Here is a 26,952-nt window from a genome sequence, read left to right on the forward strand (position 1 = left end):
ACGACAGAACTCCCTCCAAAACTGTGACGTGAATTGCGGGCCTCTGTCTGAAACGGCGTCTAACGGGAGGCCATGAATTCTGAACACATTCTCGATGATGATTTGTGCCGTCTCCTTAGCGGAAGGAAGTTTAGCGAGGGGGATGAAATGTGCCGCCTTAGAGAACCTATCGACAACCGTAAGAATCACAGTCTTCCCCGCAGACAAAGGCAGACCGGTAATGAAGTCTAGGGCGATGTGAGACCATGGTCGAGAAGGAATGGGAAGCGGTCTGAGACGACCGGCAGGAGGAGAGTTACCTGACTTAGTCTGCGCGCAGTCCGAACAAGCAGCCACGAAACGGCGCGTGTCACGCTCCTGAGTCGGCCACCAAAAGCGCTGGCGAATAGAAGCAAGAGTGCCTCGAACACCGGGATGACCAGCTAACTTGGCAGAGTGAGCCCACTGAAGAACAGCCAGACGAGTAGAAACAGGAACGAAAAGAAGGTTACTAGGACAAGCGCGCGGCGACGCAGTGTGTGTGAGTGCTTGCTTAACCTGTCTTTCAATTCCCCAGACTGTCAACCCGACAACACGCCCATTAGGAAGAATCCCCTCGGGATCAGTAGAAGCTACAGAAGAACTAAAAAGACGGGATAAGGCATCAGGCTTGGTGTTCTTGCTACCCGGACAGTAAGAAATCACAAACTCGAAACGAGCGAAAAACAACGCCCAACGAGCTTGACGAGCATTAAGTCGTTTGGCAGAACGGATGTACTCAAGGTTCTTATGGTCTGTCCAAACGACAAAAGGAACGGTCGCCCCCTCCAACCACTGTCGCCATTCGCCTAGGGCTAAGCGGATGGCGAGCAGTTCGCGGTTACCCACATCATAGTTGCGTTCAGATGGCGACAGGCGATGAGAAAAATAAGCGCAAGGATGAACCTTATCGTCAGACTGGAAGCGCTGGGATAGAATGGCTCCCACGCCTACCTCTGAAGCGTCAACCTCGACAATGAATTGTCTAGTGACGTCAGGAGTAACGAGGATAGGAGCGGACGTAAAACGTTCTTTTAGAAGATCAAAAGCTCCCTGGGCGGAACCGGACCACTTAAAACACGTCTTGACAGAAGTAAGAGCTGTGAGAGGGGCAGCAACTTGACCGAAATTATGAATGAAACGCCGATAGAAATTAGCGAAACCTAGAAAGCGCTGCAACTCGACACGTGACCTTGGAACGGGCCACTCACTGACAGCTTGGACCTTAGCGGAATCCATCTGAATGCCTTCAGCGGAAATAACGGAACCGAGAAAAGTAGCGGAGGAGACATGAAAAGAGCACTTCTCAGCCTTCACGTAGAGACAATTCTCTAAAAGGCGCTGGAGAACACGTCGAACGTGCTGAACATGAATCTCGAGTGACGGTGAAAAAATCAGGATATCGTCAAGGTAGACAAAAACAAAGATGTTCAGCATGTCTCTCAGGACATCATTCACTAATGCCTGAAAAACAGCTGGCGCATTGGCGAAACCAAACGGCAGAACCCGGTACTCAAAATGCCCTAACGGAGTGTTAAACGCCGTTTTCCACTCGTCCCCCTCTCTGATGAGCACGAGATGGTAAGCGTTACGAAGGTCCAACTTAGTAAAGCACCTGGCTCCCTGCAGAATCTCGAAGGCTGATGACATAAGGGGAAGCGGATAACGATTCTTAACCGTTATGTCATTCAGCCCTCGATAATCCACGCAGGGGCGCAGAGTACCGTCCTTTTTCTTAACAAAAAAAAACCCCGCCCCGGCCGGAGAGGAAGAAGGCACTATGGTACCGGCGTCAAGAGACACAGACAAATAATCCTCGAGAGCTTTACGTTCGGGAGCCGACAGAGAGTATAGTCTACCCCGAGGAGGAGTGGTCCCCGGAAGGAGATCAATACTACAATCATACGACCGGTGAGGAGGAAGGGAGTTGGCTCGGGACCGACTGAAGACCGTGCGCAGATCATGATACTCCTCCGGCACTCCTGTCAAATCGCCAGGTTCCTCCTGAGAAGTGGGGACAGAAGAAACGGGAGGGATGGCAGACATTAAACACTTCACATGACAAGAAACGTTCCAGGATAGGATAGAATTACTAGACCAATTAATAGAAGGATTATGACATACTAGCCAGGGATGACCCAAAACAACAGGTGTAAAAGGTGAACGAAAAATCAAAAATGAAATAGTCTCACTGTGGTTACCAGATACTGTGAGGGTTAGAGGTAGTGTCTCAAATCTGATACTGGGAAGATGACTACCATCTAAGGCGAACATGGGCGTAGGCTTGTCTAACTGTCTGAAAGGAATGTCATGTTTCCGAGCCCATGCTTCGTCCATGAAACAACCCTCAGCCCCAGAGTCTATCAAGGCACTGCATGTAGCACCCGAACCGGTCCAGCGTAGATGGACCGACATAGTAGTACAGGATCTAGATGGAGAGACCTGAGTAGTAGCGCTCACCAGTAGCCCTCCGCTTACTGATGAGCTCTGGCTTTTACTGGACATGAATTGACAAAATGTCCAGCAAGTCCGCAATAGAGGCACAGGCGGTTGGTGATCCTCCGTTCCCTCTCCTTAGTCGAGATGCGAATACCTCCCAGCTGCATGGGCTCAGTCTCTGAGCCAGAGGAGGGAGATGGTTGCGATGCGGAGCAGGGAAACACCGTTGATGCGAGCTCTCTTCCACGAGCTTGGTGACGAAGATCTACCCGTCGTTCTATGCGGATGGCGAGAGCAATCAAAGAGTCCACACTGGAAGGAACCTCCCGGGAGAGAATCTCATCTTTAACCACTGCGTGGAGTCCCTCCAGAAAACGAGCGAGCAGCGCCGGCTCGTTCCAGTCACTAGAGGCAGCAAGAGTGCGAAACTCTATAGAGTAATCCGTTATGGATCGATCACCTTGGCATAGGGAAGCCAGGGCCCTAGAAGCCTCCCTACCAAAAACTGAACGGTCAAAAACCCGAATCATCTCCTCTTTAAAGTTCTGGTAATTGTTAGAACAATCAGCCCTTGCCTCCCAGATAGCTGTGCCCCACTCTCGAGCCCGGCCAGTAAGGAGTGATATGACGTAAGCAACCCGAGCTCTCTCTCTAGAGTATGTGTTGGGTTGGAGAGAGAACACAATATCACACTGGGTGAGAAAGGAGCGGCACTCCGTGGGCTGCCCGGAGTAACAAGGTGGGTTATTAACCCTAGGTTCCGGAGGCTCGGCAGACCAGGAAGTAACAGGTGGCACGAGACGAAGACTCTGGAACTGTCCAGAGAGGTCGGAAACCTGAGCGGCCAGGTTCTCCACGGCATGACGAGCAGCAGACAATTCCTGCTCGTGTCTGCCGAGCATGGCTCCTTGGATCTCGACGGCAGTGTTACGAGCGTCTGTAGTCGCTGGGTCCATTCTTTGGTCGGATCCTTCTGTTATGCAGGTGAATGAGGACCCAAAAGCGACTTGGCGAAAACAGAGTCTTTAATCCAGTAAAGGAAATATGCAATACTCCTAGACAAATCGGAGCGGTAAATAAAGCATAAAAAACAATTCCACTCGTAATGACGAGAACAGACTGGAGACTCGATCATAAACTGTAGGTTGCCTCGGGAAGGCACTTGACCGTAGCAGACTCAGACACCTGCTCACCACGCAGCATCTGAGGGAAACACGACACGACAGGGCGATACAAAGACACAGCACGGTGAACAATATACAAGGATCCGACAGGACAGAAACGGAAAACAAGGGGAGAAATAGGGACTCTAATCAGGGGAAAAGATAGGGAACAGGTGTGGAAAGACTAAATGATTGATTAGGGGAATAGGAACAGCTGGGAGCAGGAACGGAACGATAGAGAGAAGAGAGAGAGGGAGGGAGAGAGAAAAAGGGAACGAACCTAAAAAAGACCAGCAGGGGAAAACGAACAGCAGGAAAAGCAAAATGACAAGACAATATAAGACAAAACATGACACTGTTGCCAGATAATTTAAAGTTAATTTCTCTAGAATAAGATGCCTCCAACGTTGTTTTAGAGAATTTGGCAGTACGTCCAACCGGCCTCACAACCTTAGACCATATGTAACCAGTCCAGCCCAGGACCTCCACATCCGGTTTCTTCACCTGCAAGATTGTCTGTCACCAGCCACCCGGACAGCTGAAGAAACTGTGGTTGTGCAGAAACAAAGAATTTCTGCACAAACCGTCAGAAACTGTATGCTCGCCGTCCTCACCAGGGTCTTCCCCTGACTCTGCAGTTCAACGTCATAACCGACTTCAGTGGGCAAATGCTCACCTTCGATGGCCACAGGCACACTGGAGAAGGGTGCTCTACACAAATTAATCCTGCGTTTCAACTGTACCGGCCAGAAGGCAGACAGCTTGTATGGCATCGTGTGGGCGAGCGGTTTGCTGATGGCAACGTTGTGAACAGAGTGCCCCATGGTGGTGTTGGGGTTACGGTATAGGCAGGCATAAGCTATGGACAACGAACACAATTGCATTTTATCGATTTGAATGCACAGAGATACCGCGACGAGATCCTGAGGCCCATTGTCGTGCCATTCATTCGCCGCCATCACCTCGTGTTTCAGCGTAATTATGCATGGCCCCATGTCGCAAGGATCTGTACACAATTCCTGGAAGCTGAAACATGTCCCAGTTTTTCCATGGTCTGCATACTCACCAGACATGTCATCCATTGAGCATGTTTGGGATGCTGTGGATTTATGTGTGCGACAGCCTGTTCCATTTCCCGCCAATATCCAGAAACTTCACACCGCCATTGAAGAGGAGTGGGAAAACATTCCTCAGGCCACAATCAACAGCCTGATCAATTCTATATGAAGGAGTTGTGTTGCGCTGCATGAGGGACATGGTGGTCACACCAGATACTGACTGGTTTTCTGATCCACAACCCTACCTTTTGATCCAGAATCCTCATTTTTTATTAAAGGTATCTGTGACCAACAGATGCATATCTGTATTCTCAGTCATGTGAAGTCCATAGATTAGGGCCCAATTCAGTTATTTAAATTGACTGATTTCCTTTTCCTCTTGATGCACCCATCCCGTCAACATCCACTGAATTGCAGAGTGCCAAATTCAAATTAAATTACTAAAAATGTTTAATTTTCATAAAATCACAAGTGCAATATAGCAAAACACAGTTTACCTTGTTGTTAATCCATCCGAAGTATCAGATTTCAAAAAAGCTTTTCGGAAAAAGCAAACCAAGCGTTTATGTAAGGACATCTCTCTCAGCAGACAAAACATTACAAACAGCTACCAGCAAAGTAGATTGGTCACGAAAGTCAGAAAAGCAATAAAATAAATCGCTTACCTTTGATGATGTTCGGATGTTTGCACTCACGAGACTCCCAGTTACAAAATAAATGTTCCTTTTGTTCCATAAAGATTATTTTTATATCCAAAATACCTCCATTTGGTTGGCGTGTTATGTTCAGAAATCCACAGGCTCGAGTGGTCACGAGGGGGCAGACGAAAATTCCAAATAGTACCCGTAAAGTTCGTAGAAACATGTGAAACGTTTTTTAAAATGAATCCTCAGATTGTTTTTACAATATATAATGTGTGAGGTCCCTGGCAATTCCCAGTCCACTCATACTCAGGTTCAACTAGACTAGGGGTACTTCTGTCTGCTTTGCTGTGATCTTTTACTCTTTCATATCCAGGGTAAGGCAAGGATCCTGCAGAGACGTGTGTGTGTGTGTGTGTGTGTGTGTGGTGTGTGTGTGTGTGTGATCTGTGAATAATCTAGCTACATGTATAAATGCGTCATACGACAGCCTAGAAGGGAAAGCATAGTGAATATAGAATCATTACAACAGACAAAGAGAGGATGTGTGACTCAATTATTCCTTGACATGCCATCATGATACTAAACTGTGACAATCGTGTGTCACCACCATCGGTTTAACACCAGCGAGGCAGTAAATGTCAAAGGCTGATTGGCCTCAAGCAAATGGGCGTGAGCTGAACAGCTGTAATGCTCCTACTGGCCACTTGAGGGCAGCCTTGTCACAGCAATAGGCTGGAGAGGCAGAGTGGGAGAGAGAGAGCAAGCAGGTGAGCTGAGGAGGCCTGACATGTCTTGGATGGAGCTCAGCAAGCTGTCTCCTCTCATAACATGTCAACCCATGGCCCTACACAGCAAACCCCATATCACTCACCATCCATCCAGCCCCTGCCCAGTGTCGGTATCTGGATAGGAGAGGCTTGTCTGACAAGATCAATCAGTCACCATACACAAAGAGGAGAGGAGATGACATGGACATACTGTCACACCCAGGCAGTCTGTCATCATTATGAGTGGCTGCTGTTTTAGAGGGGCATTTGATGCTGATGCATAATCCCTACAGGGTAAATTGACACCATCTTCTATGGGCAGAGTAAGCAGAAGTTCTGAAACATGACACTATTGCCTGGTTCAAGAAACACTTTCACAAGAACAAGAGAAAGTAATGATGATAACAACCACCACCTGATGACAATGATGATAATCAACTGCTTTGCATGGTTTCCACATACTCACTCTACCACCCCCACTCTGTATCATCCACCTGGGTGATGCACGACATGGCAGCCATTTTGCTCCATGAAAAGCCTCTTAATTCCTACTTCATTTCACAGTCAGATCCATTAGGCTTCCAATATTCTCCACTTCTATAATTACCTCCCTATTATTGATTAACTTTCTATTGCATCAACTCGTTTAGTTAGTTAGGTCCACACTGAACGCTCCTCGCATGGCCAGTACTTTGAGAGAGGGGTTTGTTCAGCTTGAGTTAAAAGATAGCAGTGTGTGTGTGTGTGTGTGTGTGTGTGTGTGTGTGTGTGTGTGTGTGTGTGTGTGTGTGTGTGTGTGTGTGTGTGTGTGTGTGTGTGTGTGTGTGTGTGTGTGTGTGTGTGTGTGTGTGTGTGTGTGTGTGTGTGTGTGTGTGTGTGTGTGCGCGCGTGCAGTGGCGAGCAGGGCTGTAGCGGTTGAGAGGGCATATTTCAGGGTGATTAAGGAAGAGTCAGGAGGGGTAACTGATGGGCTGTCAGGAGAAGAGAAGAGGAAAAGAGGAGGAGAGGAGCTGTGGGCTGGAACATCTCATTCCTCTTCCTCATTAATACCCATCCCACACATCCTGCGTACTCACTCCTCCTCTTCCTCATTAATACCATGCCAAGAATGCCTACTTATACCTCATCCTCTCCCTAATTTTTCTCCTCTTCCTCCTTATGTCCATCTCACCATGCAGCCTCTTCCACTTATTTCCACATTAATACCCACCTCGTCATCATTCTCTTCCTCCTCTTCTTCCTCTCTCTCATCTTCCTCATTAATACCCACCCTGCTTGTATCTTCCTCCTCCTCCTCCAGTCCATCTGAGTAGAGAGGGGGATGTATATGAGGTGATGCCTCTGAACAGGCTGCAGGCTAGCTGTGAGATGGACAGAGTAATGGAACCCAACACAGTCATGGTGTTGAACACTGCATGTCCTGTCCTGTCTTGTCTGCACTCATCTACATACCCTTGCAGCCTCCCTCCACAGTGTCATCGTCTCTCTCTCTGTGACTGTGTGCTTTTCAATGAACATGCTAAACAGTCAGGAGAGAACTGCGATAGAAGGCGTGAAAGAGAGGGAGAGATTAAAAAGAAAGGAGGGACGTAAAGCATATAAAGAAAGGCTGGAGTAAGGGAGGAGACGCTGACAGCCAGGGAAAAGAGAGGAAGGCAGGGAGGGAACGAGAGAGAGGGAGGCAGCCAGGGAGGGAACGAGAGAGAGGGAGGCAGCCAGGGAGTAGAGAGGAAGGCAGCCAGGGAGGGAACGAGAGAGAGGGAGGCAGCCAGAGAGGGAACGAGAGAGAGGAAGGCAGCCAGAGAGGGAACGAGAGAGAGGAAGGCAGCCAGAGAGGGAACGAGAGAGAGGGAGGCAGCCAGAGAGGGAACGAGAGAGAGGGAGGCAGCCAGAGAGGGAACGAGAGAGAGGAAGGCAGCCAGGGAGGGAATGAGAGAGAGGGAGGCAGAGGAGGGAACGAGAGAGAGGGAGGCAGCCAGAGAGGGAACGAGAGAGAGGAAGGCAGCCAGGAGGGAACAAGAGAGAGGGAGGCAGCCAGAGAGGGAGCCAGAGGAGGGAATGAGAGAGAGGGAGGCAGCCAGGTAGGGACAAGAGAGAGGGAGGCAGAGAGGGAACGAGAGAGAGGGAGGCAGCCCAGAGAGGAAGGCAGCCAAGGAGGGAATGAGAGAGAGGGAGGCAGCAGCCAGAGAGGGAACGAGAGAGAGGGAGGCAGCCAGAGAGGGAATGAGAGAGAGGGAACGAGAGAGAGGAGGCAGCCGAGAGAGAGGGAGGCAGCCAGAGAGAGAGAGAGGGAGGCAGCCAGGGAGGGAACGAGAGAGAGGGAGGCAGGGAGGGAACGAGAGAGAGGGAGGCAGCCAGAGAGGGAATGAGAGAGAGGGAGGCAGCCAGGAGGAACGAGAGAGAGGGAGAGAGAGAGGGAGGCAGCCAGGTAGGGGACAGAGAGGGAAGCCAGGGAGGGAACGAGAGAGAGGGATGCAGCCAGAGAGGGAATGAGAGGGAGCAGCCAGAGAGGGATGCAGAGAGGGAGGCAGCCAGGGGAGGGAACGAGAGAGAGGAGGCAGCCAGGGAACGAGAGAGAGGGGGCAGCCAGGTAGGGGACAAGAGAGAGGGAGGCAGCCAGGGAGGGAACGAGAGAGAGGAGGCAGCCAGAGAGAGAGGCAGGGAGGCAGCCAGAGAGGGAATGAGAGAGAGGGAGGCAGCCAGGTAGGGACAAGAGAGAGGAGGCAGCCAGGGGAGGGAATGAGAGAGGGAGGCAGCCAGGTAGGGGACAAGAGAGAGGGAGGCAGCCAGGGAGGGAATGAGAGAGGGAGGCAGCCAGAGAGGGAATGAGAGGAGGGAGGCAGGACAAGAGAGAGGGAGGCAGCCAGGGAGGGAACGAGAGAGAGGGAGGCAGCCAGGTAGGGGACAAGAGAGAGGGAGGCAGCCAGGGAGGGAACGAGAGAGAGGGAGGCAGTCAGGTAGGGGACAAGAGAGAGGGAGGCAGCCAGGTAGGGGACAAGAGAGAGGGAGGCAGCCAGGGAGGGAACGAGAGAGAGGGAGGCAGCCAGGTAGGGGACAAGAGAGAGGGAGGCAGCCAGGGAGGGAACGAGAGAGAGGGATGCAGCCAGAGAGGGAATGAGAGAGAGGGAGGCAGCCAGGGAGGCAGCCAGAGAGGGAACGAGAGAGAGGAAGGCAGCCAGGGAGGGAACGAGAGAGGGAACGAGAGAGAGGGAGGCAGCCAGAGAGGGAATGAGAGAGAGGGAAGCCAGGAGGGAGAGGCAGCCAGGGAGGCAGAGAGGGAGGGGACAGCCAGGGAGGGAATGAGAGAGGGAGGCAGCCAGGTAGGGGACAAGAGAGAGGGAGGCAGCCAGGTAGGGGACAAGAGAGAGGGAGGCAGCCAGAGAGAGGGAAGCCAGGAGGGGAGAGAGAGGAGGCAGCCAGAGAGGGAGGCAGCCAGGTAGGGGGACAAGAGAGAAGCCAGGAGGGGACAAGAGAGAGGGAGGCAGCCAGGAGGGGAGAGAGAGGAGGGAAAGAGAGAGGGAAGGAGCCAGGGAGGGAAGAGAGAGGAGAGGGAGCCAGGGAGGGAATGAGGGAGAGAGGGAGGCAGCCAGGGAAGAGGGAAGCCAGGGAGGAGAGAGGGAGGCAGCCAGAGGGAGGGAGGGACAAGAGAGAGGGAGGCAGCCAGAGAGGGCCAGGGATGGAACGAGAGAGAGGGAGGCAGCCAGGCAGCCAGAGAGGGAACGAGAGAGAGGAAGGCAGCCAGGAGGGAACAAGAGAGAGGGAGGCAGCCAGAGGGAGGCAGCCAGAGAGGGAATGAGAGAGAGGGAGGCAGCAGGTAGGGGACAGGCAGCCAGAGGGAATGAGAGAGAGGGAGGCAGCCAGGGTAGGGGACAAGAGAGAGGGAGGCAGCCAGAGAGGGAAGAGAGAGAGGGAGGCAGCCAGAGAGGGAATGCGAGAGAGGGAGGCAGCCAGGTAGGGGACAAGAGAGAGGGAGGCAGCCAGAGAGGGAATGAGAGAGAGGGAGGCAGCCAGGGAGTAGAGAGGAAGGCAGCCATGGAGGAGAGAGAGAGAGCCAGCTAGGGGGGAGGAGAGAGAGAGAGAGAGAGAGAGAGAGAGAGAGAGAGAGAGAGAGAGAGAGAGAGAGAGAGAGAGAGAGAGAGAGAGAGAGAGAGAGAGAGAGAGAGAGAGAGAGAGAGAGGCAGCTAGGGAGGGGAGGAGAGAGAGAGAGGCCACTAGGGAGGCGACGAGAGAGGGAGGCAGCCAATGAGCAGCTCTGTATCTTGAGAGAGAGCGAGTGAGGGAGAGAGAGGCTCTGGCAGGCAGTTGCTCTCAGAGAGATAAACCCAGTGTGATGCTGCTGCTGGATGTGAGCCTCTGTCCTCTGCCCCGCTCTTTGGTTCTACCGCTGGCTAACTGACTGACTAAGCCTGGGTCTGTGGTTATCAGAGCTGTTCTAGTTTCTTCCCTGGGCTGAGGAGAGAGCCACTGTGCTGGGGCTGTGTCTCTGGCTAACTGCCTGTCTGCCTGGTTCTCTGCTCCTGCCTGGCCGACTAACTGGTCCCGGTGCAGGCAGGCAGAGTGGGGTGGAAGAGTGCAGGGCAGAGGGACGGTAGGGGCTGAGGAGCACGGAGCGGTGTGGAGGTGGGGGGACAGGCAAAATGAGCGTGCCGCTGCTGAAGATCGGGGCGGTGCTCAGCACCATGGCCATGGTGACCAACTGGATGTCCCAGACACTGCCCTCTCTGGTGGGACTCAACGGGACCACCGTCTCCCGAGGGGGCACCTCCGAGAGGATCGTCAGTGTGCGTACAGTAGACGGCTCTTTTCCCATCCTTTCTACCTGTCTGCTGGGTGGATGAGTTGGAGACCGGGAGAGGGGTCTCAGAGCGGTAGGGTGGTTGAAGTGGGGTTGGGGGGGTGGATATCGGAGAGGGTCTGTCTCACGGGGGCGGCGCTAAGAGAAATGATAGAGGATGAAAGCGGTGAGAGCGATGCTGCTGGGAATCAGGCGAAGTGGGAATGATGTTCAGGGTCTTGTGTGAGTGATTCTCCCAGGGAACTGATCCAGAATGATTTTGCTGTGTTGATTGCTGGGAGGAGAAGGAGAATCAGGGGAGAGCTGCCCTGCTGGTGAATTCTCTGAGTGATGTGGGTGATCGGAGCTGGGATACTGCTGCTGTGGTGAGGGATGAGGATGTTGACTGATATGTCAGAGAGCTGGAGGGTGTAACTGATGCTATGCCAACTCTGAGGTGATGATGATGATGATGGGGGGGAGATTTGGGCTCCAGCTCCTACACACCCTATTCCAGTTGGATGCGTACCTCGTTCCCCCATCTCTCTTTCCTTCGTCCCCTGTGTCGAAATGGACTGACTCTGTATAGGTGTATGCGTTCAGAATCCAAGCCAGGGACCGTCATTTTGTTATCTCCTTGAAAGGTACATTATGTTGGGTCTCATGTGAGGAGCGTGTTAAAAGATTGAGATGTGAAGGTTTGCGGAGCTTGTTGTGGATGTACACCTGTGTACACTGTGATGCATGTGTGGTGTGACTGTGCATATGGGTGCTCCATATGGATGAGATGAGAGGTGTTGAGAAGTGTCAAGCAGAGGAATGCATCTGTCATATTCAGGATCATTAGTAGCGAGTTCTTTCCTGAGTCTATTTTCATGGCATCTGCTCCCTTATTAAACGCCCAGCCCTGATGAAATGTGTGTGTCCTGCACTGTCCATCTGTGTGTGTCCAGCTCTGTCCGTGTGTGTTTGTGTGCGTGCATGCCGCATGCCTGCCTCATTGCCTGCCTTCCTTATCCTTAGTGTGTGTGTGTGTGTGTGTGTGTGTGTGTGTGTGTGTGTGTGTGTGTGTGTGTGTGTGTGTGTGTGTGTGTGTGTGTGTGTGTGTGTGTGTGTGTGTGTGTGTGTGTGTGTGTGTGTGTGTGTGTGTGTGTGTGTGTGTGTGTGTGTGTGTGTGTGTGTGTGTGTGCGCACTTACAGGTGTGTATTTATTGGTCAATTCTCCCTATGGTCTCAGGAGCTGGGTCCATCTGTTCAGAGAATTATGACTCTATCTTCCCAATCTATCCTCTATCACAGAGCCCTATCCTCAATCAGTCCAGTCTTATCATAAAAGCCTGCTGCACCAACGAATACCACTTTATTGCACCGAAGCACCCAGCTGTAATAACTGTCTCAGGGCTCACTGGAGGAAACATTGTTGATGTTTTCACGGTTGAGGCTGAGCTCTATTCCCTGAGATGCATTTATCTATTCTACAAGCGCAGGTACTTCTCTTCAAGTTCAATATCAATATAGCTTGTGTCTGATCTGTGTGTTTCTCAGAGCTTTAGCTTTTGAAGAACTAGGAAGGATGACATTCCCATAGTGTCCCTGAATGAGTGGTACAGGAGTGGTTCTACTTCCTGCCTGGGTGGGTGTTGTCTAAGTGTTGTGTATAGTAGTGTTAATAGTAGTGTGGCTATTGAAACAGAGCCATGGTATGCTACTTCAGGAGGGGCTTTGAGATCCATTCTACTTCCTGCCTGGGTGGGTGTGGTCTAAGTGTTGTGTATAGTAGTGTTAATAGTAGTGTGGCTATTGAAATAGAGCCATGGTCTGCTACTTCAGGAGGGTCTTTGAGATCCGTTCTACTTCCTGCCTGGGTGGGTGTGGTCTAAGTGTTGTTGTATAGTAGTGTTAATAGTAGTGTGGCTATTGAAACAGAGCCATGGTCTGCTACTTCAGGAGGGGCTTTGAGATCCGTTCTACTTCCTGCCTGGGTGGGTGTGGTCTAAGTGTTGTTGTATAGTAGTGTTAATAGTAGTGTGGCTATTGAAACAGAGCCATGGTCTGCTACTTCAGGAGGGGCTTTGAGATCCGTTCTACTTCCTGCCTGGGTGGGTGTGGTCTAAGTGTTGTTGTATAGTAGTGTTAATAGTAGTGTGGCTATTGAAACAGAGCCATGGTCTGCTACTTCAGGAGGGGCTTTGAGATCCGTTCTACTTCCTGCCTGGGTGGGTGTGGTCTAAGTGTTGTGTATAGTAGTGTTAATAGTAGTGTGGCTATTGAAACAGAGCCATGGTCTGCTACTTCAGGAGGGGCTTTGAGATCCGTTCTACTTCCATGGTTGATGTGGTGAATCTGGACTTGATGTTGTGGTGATGGAGTCATCAGAGAGGAGGACTATTTCTCTTTGACCATTTCACATGTTCTGGTTCAACAAAGAGCCTTTGTTGCTCCTTATTTTTCCTCACTCTCAAAGCAACATCGAGAAGGCTTCCATCGACAACATGTTCATGTTTTAAAAGTCTTAATGACTAATTCTATGAGACATGATAGATTGGGTGGAATCTAAACACATTATAAAACGTGCAGATGAGCTGGAGGTTAAACCTATGGAAGCCATTGGGGTTAAAGCATTAGAGGAACATTTGACTAATGTTGTTGTTAGGTTAGTTTCAAACCCACTAGTCCTTTTTTGGGTCGTCTTGTGATGTTGTGGCGCCAGTGTCCCGATGGCCATGTATGACTGCTCCTCACCCTAGTGTCCTCATGATCAGTGTCCCGATGGCCATGTATGACTGCTCCTCACCCTAGTGTCCTCATGATCAGTGTCCCGGTGGCCATGTATGACTGCTCCTCACCCTAGTGTCCTCATGATCAGTGTCCCGATGGCCATGTATGACTGCTCCTCACCCTAGTGTCCTCATGATCAGTGTCCCGGTTAGGGAGGGTATGGCCGGTAGGGATATCCTTGTCTCATCGCACACCAGCGACTACTGTGGCGGGCCGGACACAGTGCACACTACCCAAGATCGCCAGGTGCATGGTGTTTCCTCCGACACATTGGTGCGGCTGGCTACTGGGTTGGATGCGCGCTGTGTTAAGAAGCAGTGCAGCTTGTTGGGTTGTTTATAGGAGGACGCATGACTTTCGACCTTCATCTCTCCCGAGCCCGTACGAGAGTTGTAGCGATGAGACAAGATAGTAACTACTAACAATTGGACACCATGAAATTGGGGAGAAAAAGGGGGTAAAAAAAAGTCCAAACATGACTAGCCTGGGTATGACTTGCCTGTTTATGACTGGTCTGGGTATGACTAGCCTGGGTATGACTAGCCTGGGTATGACTGGCCTGGGTATGACTAGTCTGGGTATGACTTGCCTGGGTATGACTAGCCTGGGTATGGCTAGCCTGGGTATGACTAGCCTGGATATGACTAGCCTGGGTATGGTTAGCCTGGGTATGGTTGCCTGGGTATGACTAGCCTGGGTATGGCTAGCCTGGGTATGGCTAGCCTGGGTATGACTAGCCTGGGTATGACTAGCCTGGGTATGGCTAGCCTGGGTATGACTAGGCTGGGTATGGCTAGCCTGGGTATGGCTAGCCTGGGTATGGCTAGCCTGGGTATGACTAGCCTGGGTATGGTTAGTCTGGGTATGGCTTGCCTGGGTATGACTAGCCTGGGTATGGTTAGCCTGGGTATGGTTAGCCTGGGTATGGCTAGCCTGGGTATGGTTAGTCTGGGTATGGCTAGTCTGGGTATGGCTAGTCTGGGTATGGCCAGTCTGGGTATGGTTAGTCTGGGTATGGCTAGCCTGGGTATGGCTAGCCTGGGTATGGTTAATCTGGGTATGACTAGCCTGGGTATGACCCAGCCTGGGTATGGCTAGCCTGGGTATGGTTAGTATGGTTAGCCTGGATATGACTAGCCTGGGTATGGTTAGCCTGGGTATGGTTAGTCTGGGTATGACTAGCCTGGGTATGACTAGTCTGAGTATGGTTAGCCTGGATATGACTAGCCTGGGTATGACTAGCCTGGGTATGACTAGCTTGGGTATGGCTAGCCTGGGTATGGTTAGCCTGGGTATGGTTATTCTGGGTATGACTAGCCTGGGTATGACTGGCCTGGGTATGACTAGCCTGGGTATGGCTAGCCTGGGTATGACTAGCCTGGGTATGGTTAGCCTGGGTATGACTAGCCTGGGTATGACTAGCCTGGGTATGACTAGCCTGGGTATGGCTAGCCTGGGTATGACTAGCCTGGGTATGACTGGCCTGGGTAGTGCAAAACCAAACCGTGAATAATCCATTAAAGCAAGACACAACCTTGACACAAGACGATATGGCAGGACTCTATTACACTATTAAACAAGAAACAAGTGTGTGTGTGGGGGGGGCAGTCTGTCAGACACACACTCCACACAGTGCTGTTGTCCCTTTGATCTCTTGTATTAATAATAACCCAGCCAGGCAGAAGCCTGAAGAAGGGAAATATCAAAAGAGCCAGAGGAACAGACAATGGTCCCACACAAAGAGAGAGAGGTCTGCCACTCAGATTGGGGTCTCTACGCTAGTCTGGCTGCATGGTGTCCATGACTGTAAACTTTAGCACGTCCCAAGGCCAATCTAATAAATCTGACTCCATGATTGATTTATGACGGCAGATGAAAGGACCAACTCAGATTAAAGTCGCTCTGTGGTCTTTTATCCATATTCATACATAGTTATTTTATGTTTGATGGTAGAACCTCTTCTCTTGTTATTTGAAGCTCTTCGATCCTCTGTATGAATGAATATTTAGATCTCTATGATGAATATTTATGAGGTATGATATAGCATGGAGTTAGAAGATATAGATATACATCAGATAGATAGATCACTTGTGGAGATGCTATACTGGACACATTCACCAATCATCCTGATTGCAAACACACTGAATTTACACAACATTAGGAACACCTTCCGAATATTGAGTTGCACACCCTTTTGCTCTCAGAACAGCCTCAATGCGTCGGGGCATGGACTCTACAAGGTGTCGAAAGCGTTCCACAGGGATGCTGGCGCCTGTTGACTCCAATACATCTCACAATTGTGTCAAGTTGACTGGATGTTTTTTGAGTGATGGACCATTCTTAATGCACATGGGAAACTGTTGATCGTGAAATACCCAGCAGCGTTGCAGTTCTTGCCAAACCAGTGGCCCTGGCAGATACTACCATACCACGTTCAAAGGCACTTAAAACGTTTGTCTTGCCCAATTCACCTTCTGAATAGCACAGATACACAATAAAGAGATGACCAGTTTACAGAGGAGTATAATAATATATATAATAATATATGCCATTTAGCAGACGCTTTTATCCAAAGCGACTTACAGTCATGTGTGCATAGAGTACAGTGATGTGTCAACGGGTATAAAGAGATGACCAGTTTACAGAGGAGTATAGAGTACAGTGATGTGTCAACGGGTATAAAGAGATGACCAGTTTACAGAGGAGTATAGAGTACAGTGATGTGTCAACGGGTATAAAGAGATGACCAGTTTACAGAGGAGTATAGAGTACAGTGATGTGTCCTGTAAGGAGCATTGGTGGCAAATCTGATGGCCGAATGGTAAAGAACATCTAGCCGCTCGAGAGTTCCCTTACCTGCCGATCTATAAATGATGTCTCCGTAATTTAGAATGAGTAGGATGGTCATCTGAATCAGGGTTATTTTGGCAGCTTGGGTGAAAGAGGAGCGATTACGATAGAGGAAACCAAGTCTAGATTTAACTTTAGCCTGCAGCTTTGATATGTGCTGAGAGAAGGACAGTGTACCGTCCAGTCATACACCCAAGTACTTGTATAAGGTGACTACCTCAACTGGTCACTAACCCGACTACCTTGTATGAGGTGACTACTACTACCTCATACCTCAGAGGTAGTAATAACACCTGTGGGGAGAGGGGCATTCTTCTTACCAAACTACTTGACCTTTGTTTTGGAGGTGTTCAGAACAAGGTTAAGGGTAGAGAAAGCTTGTTGGACACTAAGAAACCTTTGTTGTAGAGCATTTAACACAAAATCCGGGGAGGGGCCAGCTGAGTATAAGACTGTATCATCTGCATATAAATGGACGAGAGAGCTTTCTACTGCCTGAGCTATGTTGTTGATGTAAATTGAGAAGAGCGTGGGGGCTAGGATCGAGCCTTGGGGTACTCCCTTGGTGACAGGCAGTGGCTGAGACAGCAGATTTTCTGGCTTTATACACTGCACTCTTTGAGAGAGGTAGTTAACAAAACAGGCCAAAGACCCCTCAGAGACACCAATACTCCTTAGCCGGCCAACAAGAATGGAATGGTCTACCATATCAAAAGCTTTGGCTTTATACACTGCACTCTTTGAGAGAGGTAGTTAACAAACCAGGCCAAAGACCCCTCAGAGACACCAATACTCCTTAGCCGGCCAACAAGAATGGAATGGTCTACCATATCAAAAGCTTTGGCCAAGTCAATAAAATAGCATCACCACATTGCTTAGAATCAAGGGTAATGGTGACATAATTTAGGACCTTTAAGGTTGCAGTGACACATCCATAACCTGAGCGGAAACCAGATTGCATACCCGACAGAATACTATAGACATCAAGAAAGCCAGTCTGTTGATTATAGACAAGTTTTTCCAACACTTTTTATGAACAGGGCAAAATAGAAATAGGCCTGTAACAGTTAGGATCAGCTTGATCTCCCCCTTTCAATAAAGGATTAACTGTGGCTGCCATCCAAGCAATGGGAACCTTCCCAGAAAGGAGAGATAGACTTGGCGGTGATAGGGGCAGCAGCCTTAAAGAAGAAAGTGTTTAAGCCATCTGACCCAGATGGTTTTTTGGGTCAAGTTTAAGGAGCTCCTCTAGCACCTCAGACTCAGTGACTGCCTGCAGGGAGAAACTTTGTAGCTGGGCAGGGGACAAATAGGGAGAAGCATTGGGGATAGTCGCATTAGAAGGGGTGGGAGATGAGGAAATGTTGGACAGCCAAGGAGGCATCACTGAGTCAAATAGGAATCCTGACTTAATAAAGTGGTGATTAAAGAGCTCAGCCACCTGCTTCTTGTCAGTAACAACCACATCATCAACATTAAGGACATGGGCAGCTTAGGGCAGGTTGGGTACAAGCCAGTGCTGATGGAGGATGATAACACCCAACAACAGTCAACAAAGAGCTATTTGAAAGTGTAATGCTTAAAACCAGCAAATCAAATTGTTTGGGGACAGACTTGGTGGAGACAACCGAGCACTGAAGGTGATCCTTGGTAAAGATTGCCACTCCCCCAACATCGGAAGATCTGTCTTGCCAAAAAATGCCTCACAAGTCCTCACCTGGCAGCTTCACTAAATAGTACCCGCAAAACACTAGTCTCAATGTCAACAGTGAAGAGGCAACTCCGAGATGCTGGCCTTCTAGGCAGAGTAGCAAAGAAAAAGCCATATCTCAGACTGGACAATAAAAAGAAAAGATTAAGAGGGGCAAAAGAACACAGACTCTGGACAGAGTGACTCCAGCATCCCGGAGTCACCTCTTCACTGTTGACGTTGAGACTGGTGTTTTGCAGGTACTATTTAATGAAGCTGCCAATTGAAGACTTGTGAAGTGTCTGTTTCTAAAAACTAGACACTCTAATGTACTTGTCCTCTTGCTCAGTTGTGCACCGGGGCCTCCCACTTCTCTTTCTATTCTGGTTAGAGCCAGTTTGCGCTGTCCTGTGAAGGGAGTATTGTTTTTATTCATGTATTCCCTTCCTGTCCTTACTCTACCAATGGTTGCAGGTGTTCATTTCAGAAGGAGCTAGTTCACTAACACAGGATGTATAGTTGGACCATGTTCCTCACCAGGACTGTATGGTTGTGCCAGTGCCTGGTGCCAGGCTGGTCACGGTAAGAAAGGGCAGGACAAGTTACACTCCGACACCATTTTATAGACAGGAGCAAAGCCACCTGCCTTAATAGCACTTCAAGCCCTTCCACTGAGAAGAGCAGTACGTGACGGTAGCAAGTGCAAGAGCAAGTGAAAGAGAAAGAGAGAGGGAGGGTGATCTATCGGCACAAGAGGCACATAAGGATAGAGTGTAGAAGCAATGGGGACCTTTAAAGAGGGACCAAGGGAGGAGGAGAAGAGAGTGATGAGTTTATGAGTCATATTATTGACTAGTAGCCATGCTGTGCTGATTGTGGTAATCAGTTTTCCTCTGGACTGCATGGGGAGACCAGGGGCCCTGCTGCTGCTGTGTTGCTGTGATTGTGTGATTCTTCATTGAGTTATATTTAAGACCAGCAGCTGGCCTGTGTGCATTCAGGGGTTGTGGGACTACTGGTCATTTCAGGTGTGTGTGTGTGTGGATCTTTTGGCCATGACATAATTATGCATAACAGAGTGGAGTGGAGCTGGAGTGTTTGTAACCCAGCAGATAGAGACAGATGTTTCCTGCCTGGCTGTGGGCATCGCTGGGCAGGCAGCGGCTAAAGACGGAAACACCAAGCAGGCTACATCACGTTGCAGAGACACACTCACCGCTCACTTTCCCTCAAATAGAATACTACTGTACTCCAGGCTTGGAGACCCCTACTCTTTCTTTTATCTGTCCTTCATCTCCCTCGCTGACTCGCTGTCTCTCTTCTTCAAATTCCTCTCTCAGACCCCTTTTTCTATCCCCTCTTGCCCTTCTCTCAGTCGCAATCTCTCTCTTCCTCTTATGAAAGTTGTAATAGACTTTCCGTCACGCTCGTAAAGTGGGGAGCTGCTGATTTATAATCTAATTTATCCTGGCTATACAGTGCTCAGCTCAGCTCTGCTCCGCTCCAGGGTCGGCCTAATGAAACACTGGAGGAAGTCAATCCTGCAGGCTTGAGCCCGCAGCGTAGCCCAGCCGCTAACACCTAATTGGTTAATCTCCACTGTAGTTAGCTCATTGGGGCTTGACTGGTAATGAGGCTGACTGTGAGCTGATGGGTGAGGCGGTGGATAGCTGTTGAGATATAAACATAGCAAAAACAGAAAAGTCTTCTTACTGTCAACTGCTTTTATTTTCAGCAAACTTCACATGTGTAAATATTTGTATGAACATAACAAAATTCAACAACTGAGACATAAACTGAACAAGTTCACAGACATGTGACTAACAGAAATGGAATAATGTGTCCCTGAACAAAGGGAGGTCAAAATCAAAAGTAACAGTCAGTATCTGGTGTGGCCACCAGCTGCATTAAGTACTGCAGTGCATCTCCTCCTCATGGACTGCACCAATTGTGCCAGTTCTTGCTGTGAGATGTTACCCTACTCTCCCACCAAGGCACCTGTAATTTACCGGACATTTCTGGGGGGAATGGCCCTAGCCCTCACCTTCCGATCCAACAGGTCCCAGACGTGCTCAAAGGGATTGAGATCCGGGCTCTTCACTGGCCATGGCAGAACACTAACATTCCTGTCTTGCTGGAGGGTCAGCATTGTCATGCTGGAGGGTCATGTCATGATGAGCCTGAAAGAAGGGTACCACGTGAGGGAGGAGGATGTCTTCCCCTGTAACGCACTGCGTGAGATGGCCTGCAATGACAACAAGCTCAGTCCGATCATGCTGTGACACACCGCCCCAGAACATGACGGACCCTCCACCTCCAAATCGATCCCGCTCCAGAGTACAGGCCTCGGTGTAACGCTCATTTCTTCGACGATAAACGTGAATCCAACCATCACCCCTGGTGAGACAAAACTGCGACCGTCACAGAATAGCACTTTTTGCCGGTCCTGTCTGGTCCAGCGACGGTGGGTTTGTGCCCATAGGCACAATTTCCTGTTATTCCCTTACAACAGGCCTACAAGCCGTCTGTCCGGCCTCTCTCAGCCTATTGCGGACAGTCTGAGCACTGATGGAGGGATTGTGCATTCCTGGTGTAACTCGGGCAGTTGTGGTTACCATCCTGTACCTGTCCCGCAGGTGTGATGTTTGGATGTACCTGTGCAGGTGTTGTTACACGTGGTCTGCCACTGCGAGGACGATCAGCTGTCCTTTCTCCCTGTAGTGCTTTCTTAGGCGTCTCACAGTATGGACATTGCAATTCATTGCCCTGGCAACATCTGCAGTCTTCATGCCTCCTTGTAGTATGCCTAATACACGTTCACACCGATGGACAGGGACCCTGGGCATCTTTCTTTTGGTGTTTTTAAGAAACAGTACAAAGGCCTCTTTAGTGTCCTACATTTTCATAACTGTGACCTTAATTGCCTACCGTCTGTAAGCTGTTAGTGTCTTAATGACCGTTCCACAGGTGCATGTTCGTTAATTGTTTCTGGTTCATTGAACAAGCATGGGAAACCGTGTTTAAACCCTTTACAGTGAAGATCTGTGAAGTTATTTGGATTTTTACGAAGTCTCTTTGAAAGACAGGGTCCTGAAAAAGGGATGTTTCTTTTTTTGCTGAATTTAGTCAAGGTTTGAGGAGGTAGAGATGCCAGTGGCAGGGTGGTGGTACTGCAGGAGATTGGGTCACCTTGATAGAGACACTTCTCAATTGATCAGTCTTTATGGTCATTGGTCAGTCTGTGATCAAAGATTGATCATAGGTAATCAATGCCAAATAAGTAACCAATCTCCTCATTGGTCATTCACCAGACCATCGATCACTTGTCTGTTTTCTACTCAGCTCCTAGTGTCCAATCTCAATCTAAACTCTGCTAACTGTTTCTCTTTAGGACAATGTTTAGAGGTTAGAAAGCAGCACAATCACCAAAGTTCAATGATGAATAAGCTCAGTGATGGCCACAAAGAATTCAGCCTTCTCTCCTCTCCTCATCTCACCTCTCCTCTTCCCCACCTCCAGCAGGTATGGTACTGAATGTGTCACTCACTCTTCTGACTGTTCAGAGATAGAGACAGAGATAGAGTCAAGCCACAGGCTCAGCAGCTAGAGGAAATTGCTTCCCTCTCACTGAAATTAGACCCTTTTCCTATTTTCTCTGTCAGCCTTTTTTTAACCGCATGTCCCTCTCTACCTCCTTCACTCTCTGTCTAAGTATCTCTCTGTCAATCTAGCATGGCAGGATGGCTGGTGGAGCGAGAATGGCGTGCTGTGGTGGTGTGGCAGACCCGGGTTCAAATGGTATTGGTTTCCTTTCAAATTCTTAAGAGTATTTAATTGAGCCTGTCTGGAGTTCCAGATGGGAGGGATTTTCACTTTTGGACATTCTCCATTGGTTCCATTATGCCAGGCGAGCTTATTCAAGCATAGTTGAAGCATTCAAAAGAAAACAAATACTATTTGAACCCAGGTCTAATAGAGCCACCCAGAGAGAGGGAGAGATCCTAGAAATGATTCATGTGGAGGGGGCAGGTCAGACGTCTTAAGAGCAATGTAATTTTCATTTTAGTGACTAAGCCCCATTTGATTTGTAATCCCCCATCCCACGCTGTTTTTATTACCACTGTCATCTCCTTAATGGGCTTTCGCATGGCAGCGTTGACTGTGACATTTCCCAAATCTGCCGCTTTACATATTCTATGTCATCTGCAGCTCCTAATGGAGCCATTTCTGGGACACCAGCAGCACCTCCCTCCTCTCCTCAAACACCCTTCTGGATCTGTCTGTGACTGTGTCGACTGTGGCAGAATAGGATTATAGTCAGGACTTGCTTTGCTGCCTCTTTAAACCTTGCTGAACGTTCAGTAGATTCAGAGCTCTTTTATCATAAAGCCTAAGTTAACATACATGTTGTACTACATACACAGTTCTCCATTCAACTCCCTGTCTGTTCGTCTGTCTCAGTCAGTCAGATACTATTCAAGCTTGGCATTTGAAGTTTATAGCTTTTCCCTTGATGCTCAGGAGATTGCTGTTAAAATGCTAATGAGAGGCTGGGAGCATGCATGGTGCGAGCGTGTACTATGTGTACAGATGCTAGATGAACCATTGTAAATGTGCCTGTTCTTGTCCCGGGAGAGGGAATTTAATAACAATCATATTTACTTAAATAAGTTGGTGTTGTGTAACAAAATGTCAACTCACTTTGATCAGACTCCTACACACCACTACTGCTGCTTATGGGGGCTGATGTTTACATGGATATAGATCTGCAACTCGTGTGTGTGTGTGTGTGTGTGTGTGTGTGTGTGTGTGTGTGTGTGTGTGTGTGTGTGTGTGTGTGTGTGTGTGTGTGTGTGTGTGTGTGTGTGTGTGTGTGTGTGTGTGTGTGTGTGTGTGTGTGTGTGTGTGTGTGTGTGTGTGTCTACACGTATATCGACAGTATCTGCGCTCTGGAAGCTGCCAGACAAATTAGTGCAGCTGCACCTCTACCCTAAGTTTCCTCCTCCTCTCCTCTGCTCCCTCCTCTGCCATTACGGGGGATGAGGGAAATTACTTCCAGAAGTAATGAAATTGTGTCTGATTTTAATAAGCTCTTCATTTAAAAGTCAGTGTTATGAAACATTAATGAACAGGAGATGTCTCACTCTGCACGAACCTTCTCAGCACCAGTGAATTGGCTGGAGAACACAGTCACCGTATGTGTGAAGATGTGACTATAAGAGGGTATGAGGGCAATAGTGGAGCATGTACATGTGTTGTACATGTGTTGCTGCCCTAGATGCTTTGCATATTCGTTTCATGATCATTAGGTTGATTATATACAGCTGGAGCATGTATGGTAGGCTGCATCATGTGCTGCGTGTAAAATTACTGCGCCTAATGTTTTGCATATTGCTTTGTAGTGTTAATGACTCGTGACGGGGAAAAATGGACACAGTTTCATATGGAGATATTTGCTTGTTAGTATTGGCCTACTTTAAAAACATTTTTAGTGAGGGAAACTTTGCTTTGTAATGTTAATGCTATTGACGGGGGAAATGGATACAGTTACATATCGTGATATTTATTCAGACATATTATATATATGCCATTTAGCAGACGCTTTTATCCAAAGCGACTTAAAGTCATGTGTGCATACGTTCTACGTATGGGTGGTCCCGGGAATCGAAACCACTACCCTGGCGTTACAAGCGCCATGCTCTACCAACTGAGCTACAGAAGGATATTATTTTGACAATATCGCAGTTTTTTGCGCTAATTGACTGTACCTGCACCAAACTCCAGTATTTCTTCATCATATTTTTAAATAGGGAGCCAATTTGTTTATTGCACTTTTATTTCCATGACTGATCAAAACTCGTTTTCTCATGACTTCCTCTTGTCCCTCTGTAGAAGACATATGGTGAGCAATATGTTTGGAACATCGAAACACAATAAAATCACAGTATCAAATTGCAACTCATACAGAATCGAGAGAATCACAATATATATCGTATCGGCACCTAAGTATCGTGATAATATCGTTTCGCGATTTCCGCTGGAAATTCCCAGCCCTGTAATTGATCTGACATTTAGGCAGAGGAATACTGAAAATAGGAACGGATCAGTAACATGCAAACCATACCGGCCACGTTGCGTGCGCAAGTGGTGCAAAATAAATGTACACCTGCATGTTATTCAGTCATTTCAGCCACACCACACGGGCCCGGGAACGTGCGTAATGTCTGTGTAGCCAAGCGCTAAACTAGATGGTTGGTTCTAATTGAGACACTTAATGTCCATTCTACTCATTGGTGTTCAGGAGCATCCAACCCCACCTGGGTATTTGAACGATGAATGAGGAGATATTAATCATAGATAACTAACAAACAAAAAAGTGATCATTTTTTTGCAATCGCATAAATTAAATGTATTTATTATATGTTAGAATGTATTGTCTCAGAACGGGATTGATAGATGCCCAGCTTTTCTAGTGTTAATAGTCAGAGTAAAGAAACATGATTTTGTAAGATGTGGATGGACAAAATCAACATGCACATGATGGAGGATGCACTCTAGTGGCCGGTGTAGTCAGTATGTGGACACCCCTTCAAATTAGTGGATTGGGCTATTTCAGCCACACTCGTTGCTGACAGGTGTATGAAATCGAACACAGAGCCATGCAATCTCCATATTCAAACATTGACAGTGGAATGGCCTTACTGAAGAGCTCAGTGACTTTCAACGTAGCACCTTCATAGGATTCCACCTTTCCAACAAGTCAGTTCGTCAAATTTCTACCCTGCTAGAGCTGCCCCGGTCAAGTGCTGTTATTGTGAAGTGGAAACATCTAGGAGCAACAATGGCTTCGCTGCGAAGTGGTAGGCCACACAAGCTCACAGAAAGGGACCGCCAAGTGCTGAAGCGGGTAAAAATCGTCTGTCCTCGGTTTCAACACTCACTACTGAGTTCCAAACTTGCCGTCACTGGACTCTGGAGCAGTGAATCACGCTTCACCATCTGGCAGACATACACAAGTGCCAACTGTAAAGTCTGGTGGAGGAGAAATACTGGTCTGGGACTGTTTTTCATGGTTTGGTCTAGGCCTCTCAGTTCCAGTGAAGGGAAATATTAACGCTACAGCATACAATGACATTCTAGACAATTCTGTGCTTCCAACTTTGTGGCAGCAGTTTGGGAAGGCTCTTTCCTGTTTCCGCTGTGCTCAAAGCGAGCTCCATACAGAAATGATTTGTCGAGATCAGTGTGGAGAAACTTGACTTGCCTGCACAGAGCCCTGACCTCAACCCCATCAAACACCTTTGGGAGGAATTGGAACGGCGACTGCGAGCCAGGCTTAATCGACCAACATCCGTGCCCGATCCCAACATCCCACCCATTCTCCTCTCTGTAACTCAGACTGATCAGACACACACATACTCCACCCTAATTCTCATTTAGGCTGCCGACAGAGAGAAGGGAAGGGAAAAGAGAGGGGGAGAGAGACGGAGAGAGAGAGAGATTAGCCTCAGACTAGAGAATAGAGAGTTTGAGCTGCAGGAAACTCTGTGCAACTTGATGATGTAAAGGTGGAATAATAAAGAGCACAGACAGAAATATTACTCACAATAACTGGCTAGACAGGCCACTGTGACAAAGATATTACTGCCTATTTGAATAACATTGACACCCAAAGCACCTTGAAAAATGAATGTGTAACAATACTTATCAGAAGTCATGTTGCTTGATGCCGTTTGCCATCATGTTTCTGTCATCATTTAGAGTTAATGTACTGAATCTTGTTTAATGTTTACCACAAGCATTAGTGGTGAGCTTTGGCAGCATGCATTAAAATTCAGAGAGAGAGGGGTTGTTGCCTCTGAGAAAAAAACACACATTGGCTCCCAGGGTGGCTGCTACTTTATACTCCAAACACAGTCCTCCTGTCTGTCCCCCCAAACCATTCTAATCTGATCGTCTTTCTCTCCACTTTCGATGGGCTTGTGTCCTTAATTGTATTGCTCTTCTCTCTCTCATTACAATTGACTTTGTATTCTGTGTTTGTGTCCATATGCGTGTGTGTTGTACTAAAGCCATGTTTGCTTGTGTGTACATGTCTCTTACAGGCGTGTGTGTGTGTGTTTCTGTAAAGTATGTCAATGCTTGAGTGTGTGTTTCTGTACAGTATGTCAATGCTTGAGTGTGTGTGTGTGTGTGTGTGTACACTACTTCTCCTGATTGGATTATTAAGAGAGACATCCATCCTTTCAGCCCCTCCCATGGTGCTCTGGTAAAGAGCAGTGCTATCGATCCCAATACCACTCCATTTCCTCTCTGTGTCCAAACGTATTAGAAGCTCTCCTCTCACACAGCCCTTTGATCCATCCTTCCCTTTCTCTACTTTGTAAGCCCCGCTCCCCACCCCCTTATTTTGTTCTCTTTATATCCTCGCCTTTCTTTCCACTTCTTACTTTTCTTTACGGCATCTCTCTCTATTCCATTCTCTCGCTCTCCCCCTCTCTCTTTTTATCACTTACTCACCCCCCTCTCTCTGTGTCTCCGTGCAGGCTATCTATCCTAGCCCAGAGGAGGGCTGGCAGATCTACAGTTCAGCTCAGGATGCAGATGGGAAGTGTATCTGTACAGTGGTGGCCCCGGCCCAGAACATGTGTAACCGAGACCCACGCAGTCGGCAGCTCCGCCAGCTCATGGAGAAGGTAACAGCCGTCAACAACACACACACTCACACATTTTGTTACCCACGTCTGGTACAATCACACACACAACACGGG

At 48.6% G+C, this 26,952-nt stretch overlaps 1 protein-coding gene across 2 annotated transcripts in view; it reads left to right on the forward strand.

The window, feature by feature from the left end:
- Positions 1–26,952, forward strand: part of LOC123999965 (noelin-2-like) — a 119,764-nt gene that overhangs the window by 55,329 nt on the left and 37,483 nt on the right. The window contains exons 1-2 of one of the 2 annotated variants that reach the window (XM_046306023.1): positions 10,311–10,870; positions 26,728–26,877. In XM_046306023.1, coding sequence (XP_046161979.1) covers positions 10,727–10,870; positions 26,728–26,877 — 294 coding nt within the window. In that variant the 5' untranslated portion in view covers positions 10,311–10,726. Of the gene's footprint in view, positions 1–10,310; positions 10,871–26,727; positions 26,878–26,952 lie in introns of those variants that run through there. The other variant, XM_046306024.1, reaches the window with a different exon arrangement.

Source organism: Oncorhynchus gorbuscha, linkage group LG16, assembly GCF_021184085.1.
Source record: "Oncorhynchus gorbuscha isolate QuinsamMale2020 ecotype Even-year linkage group LG16, OgorEven_v1.0, whole genome shotgun sequence".
NCBI classification, from domain to species: Eukaryota; Metazoa; Chordata; class Actinopteri; order Salmoniformes; family Salmonidae; genus Oncorhynchus; species Oncorhynchus gorbuscha.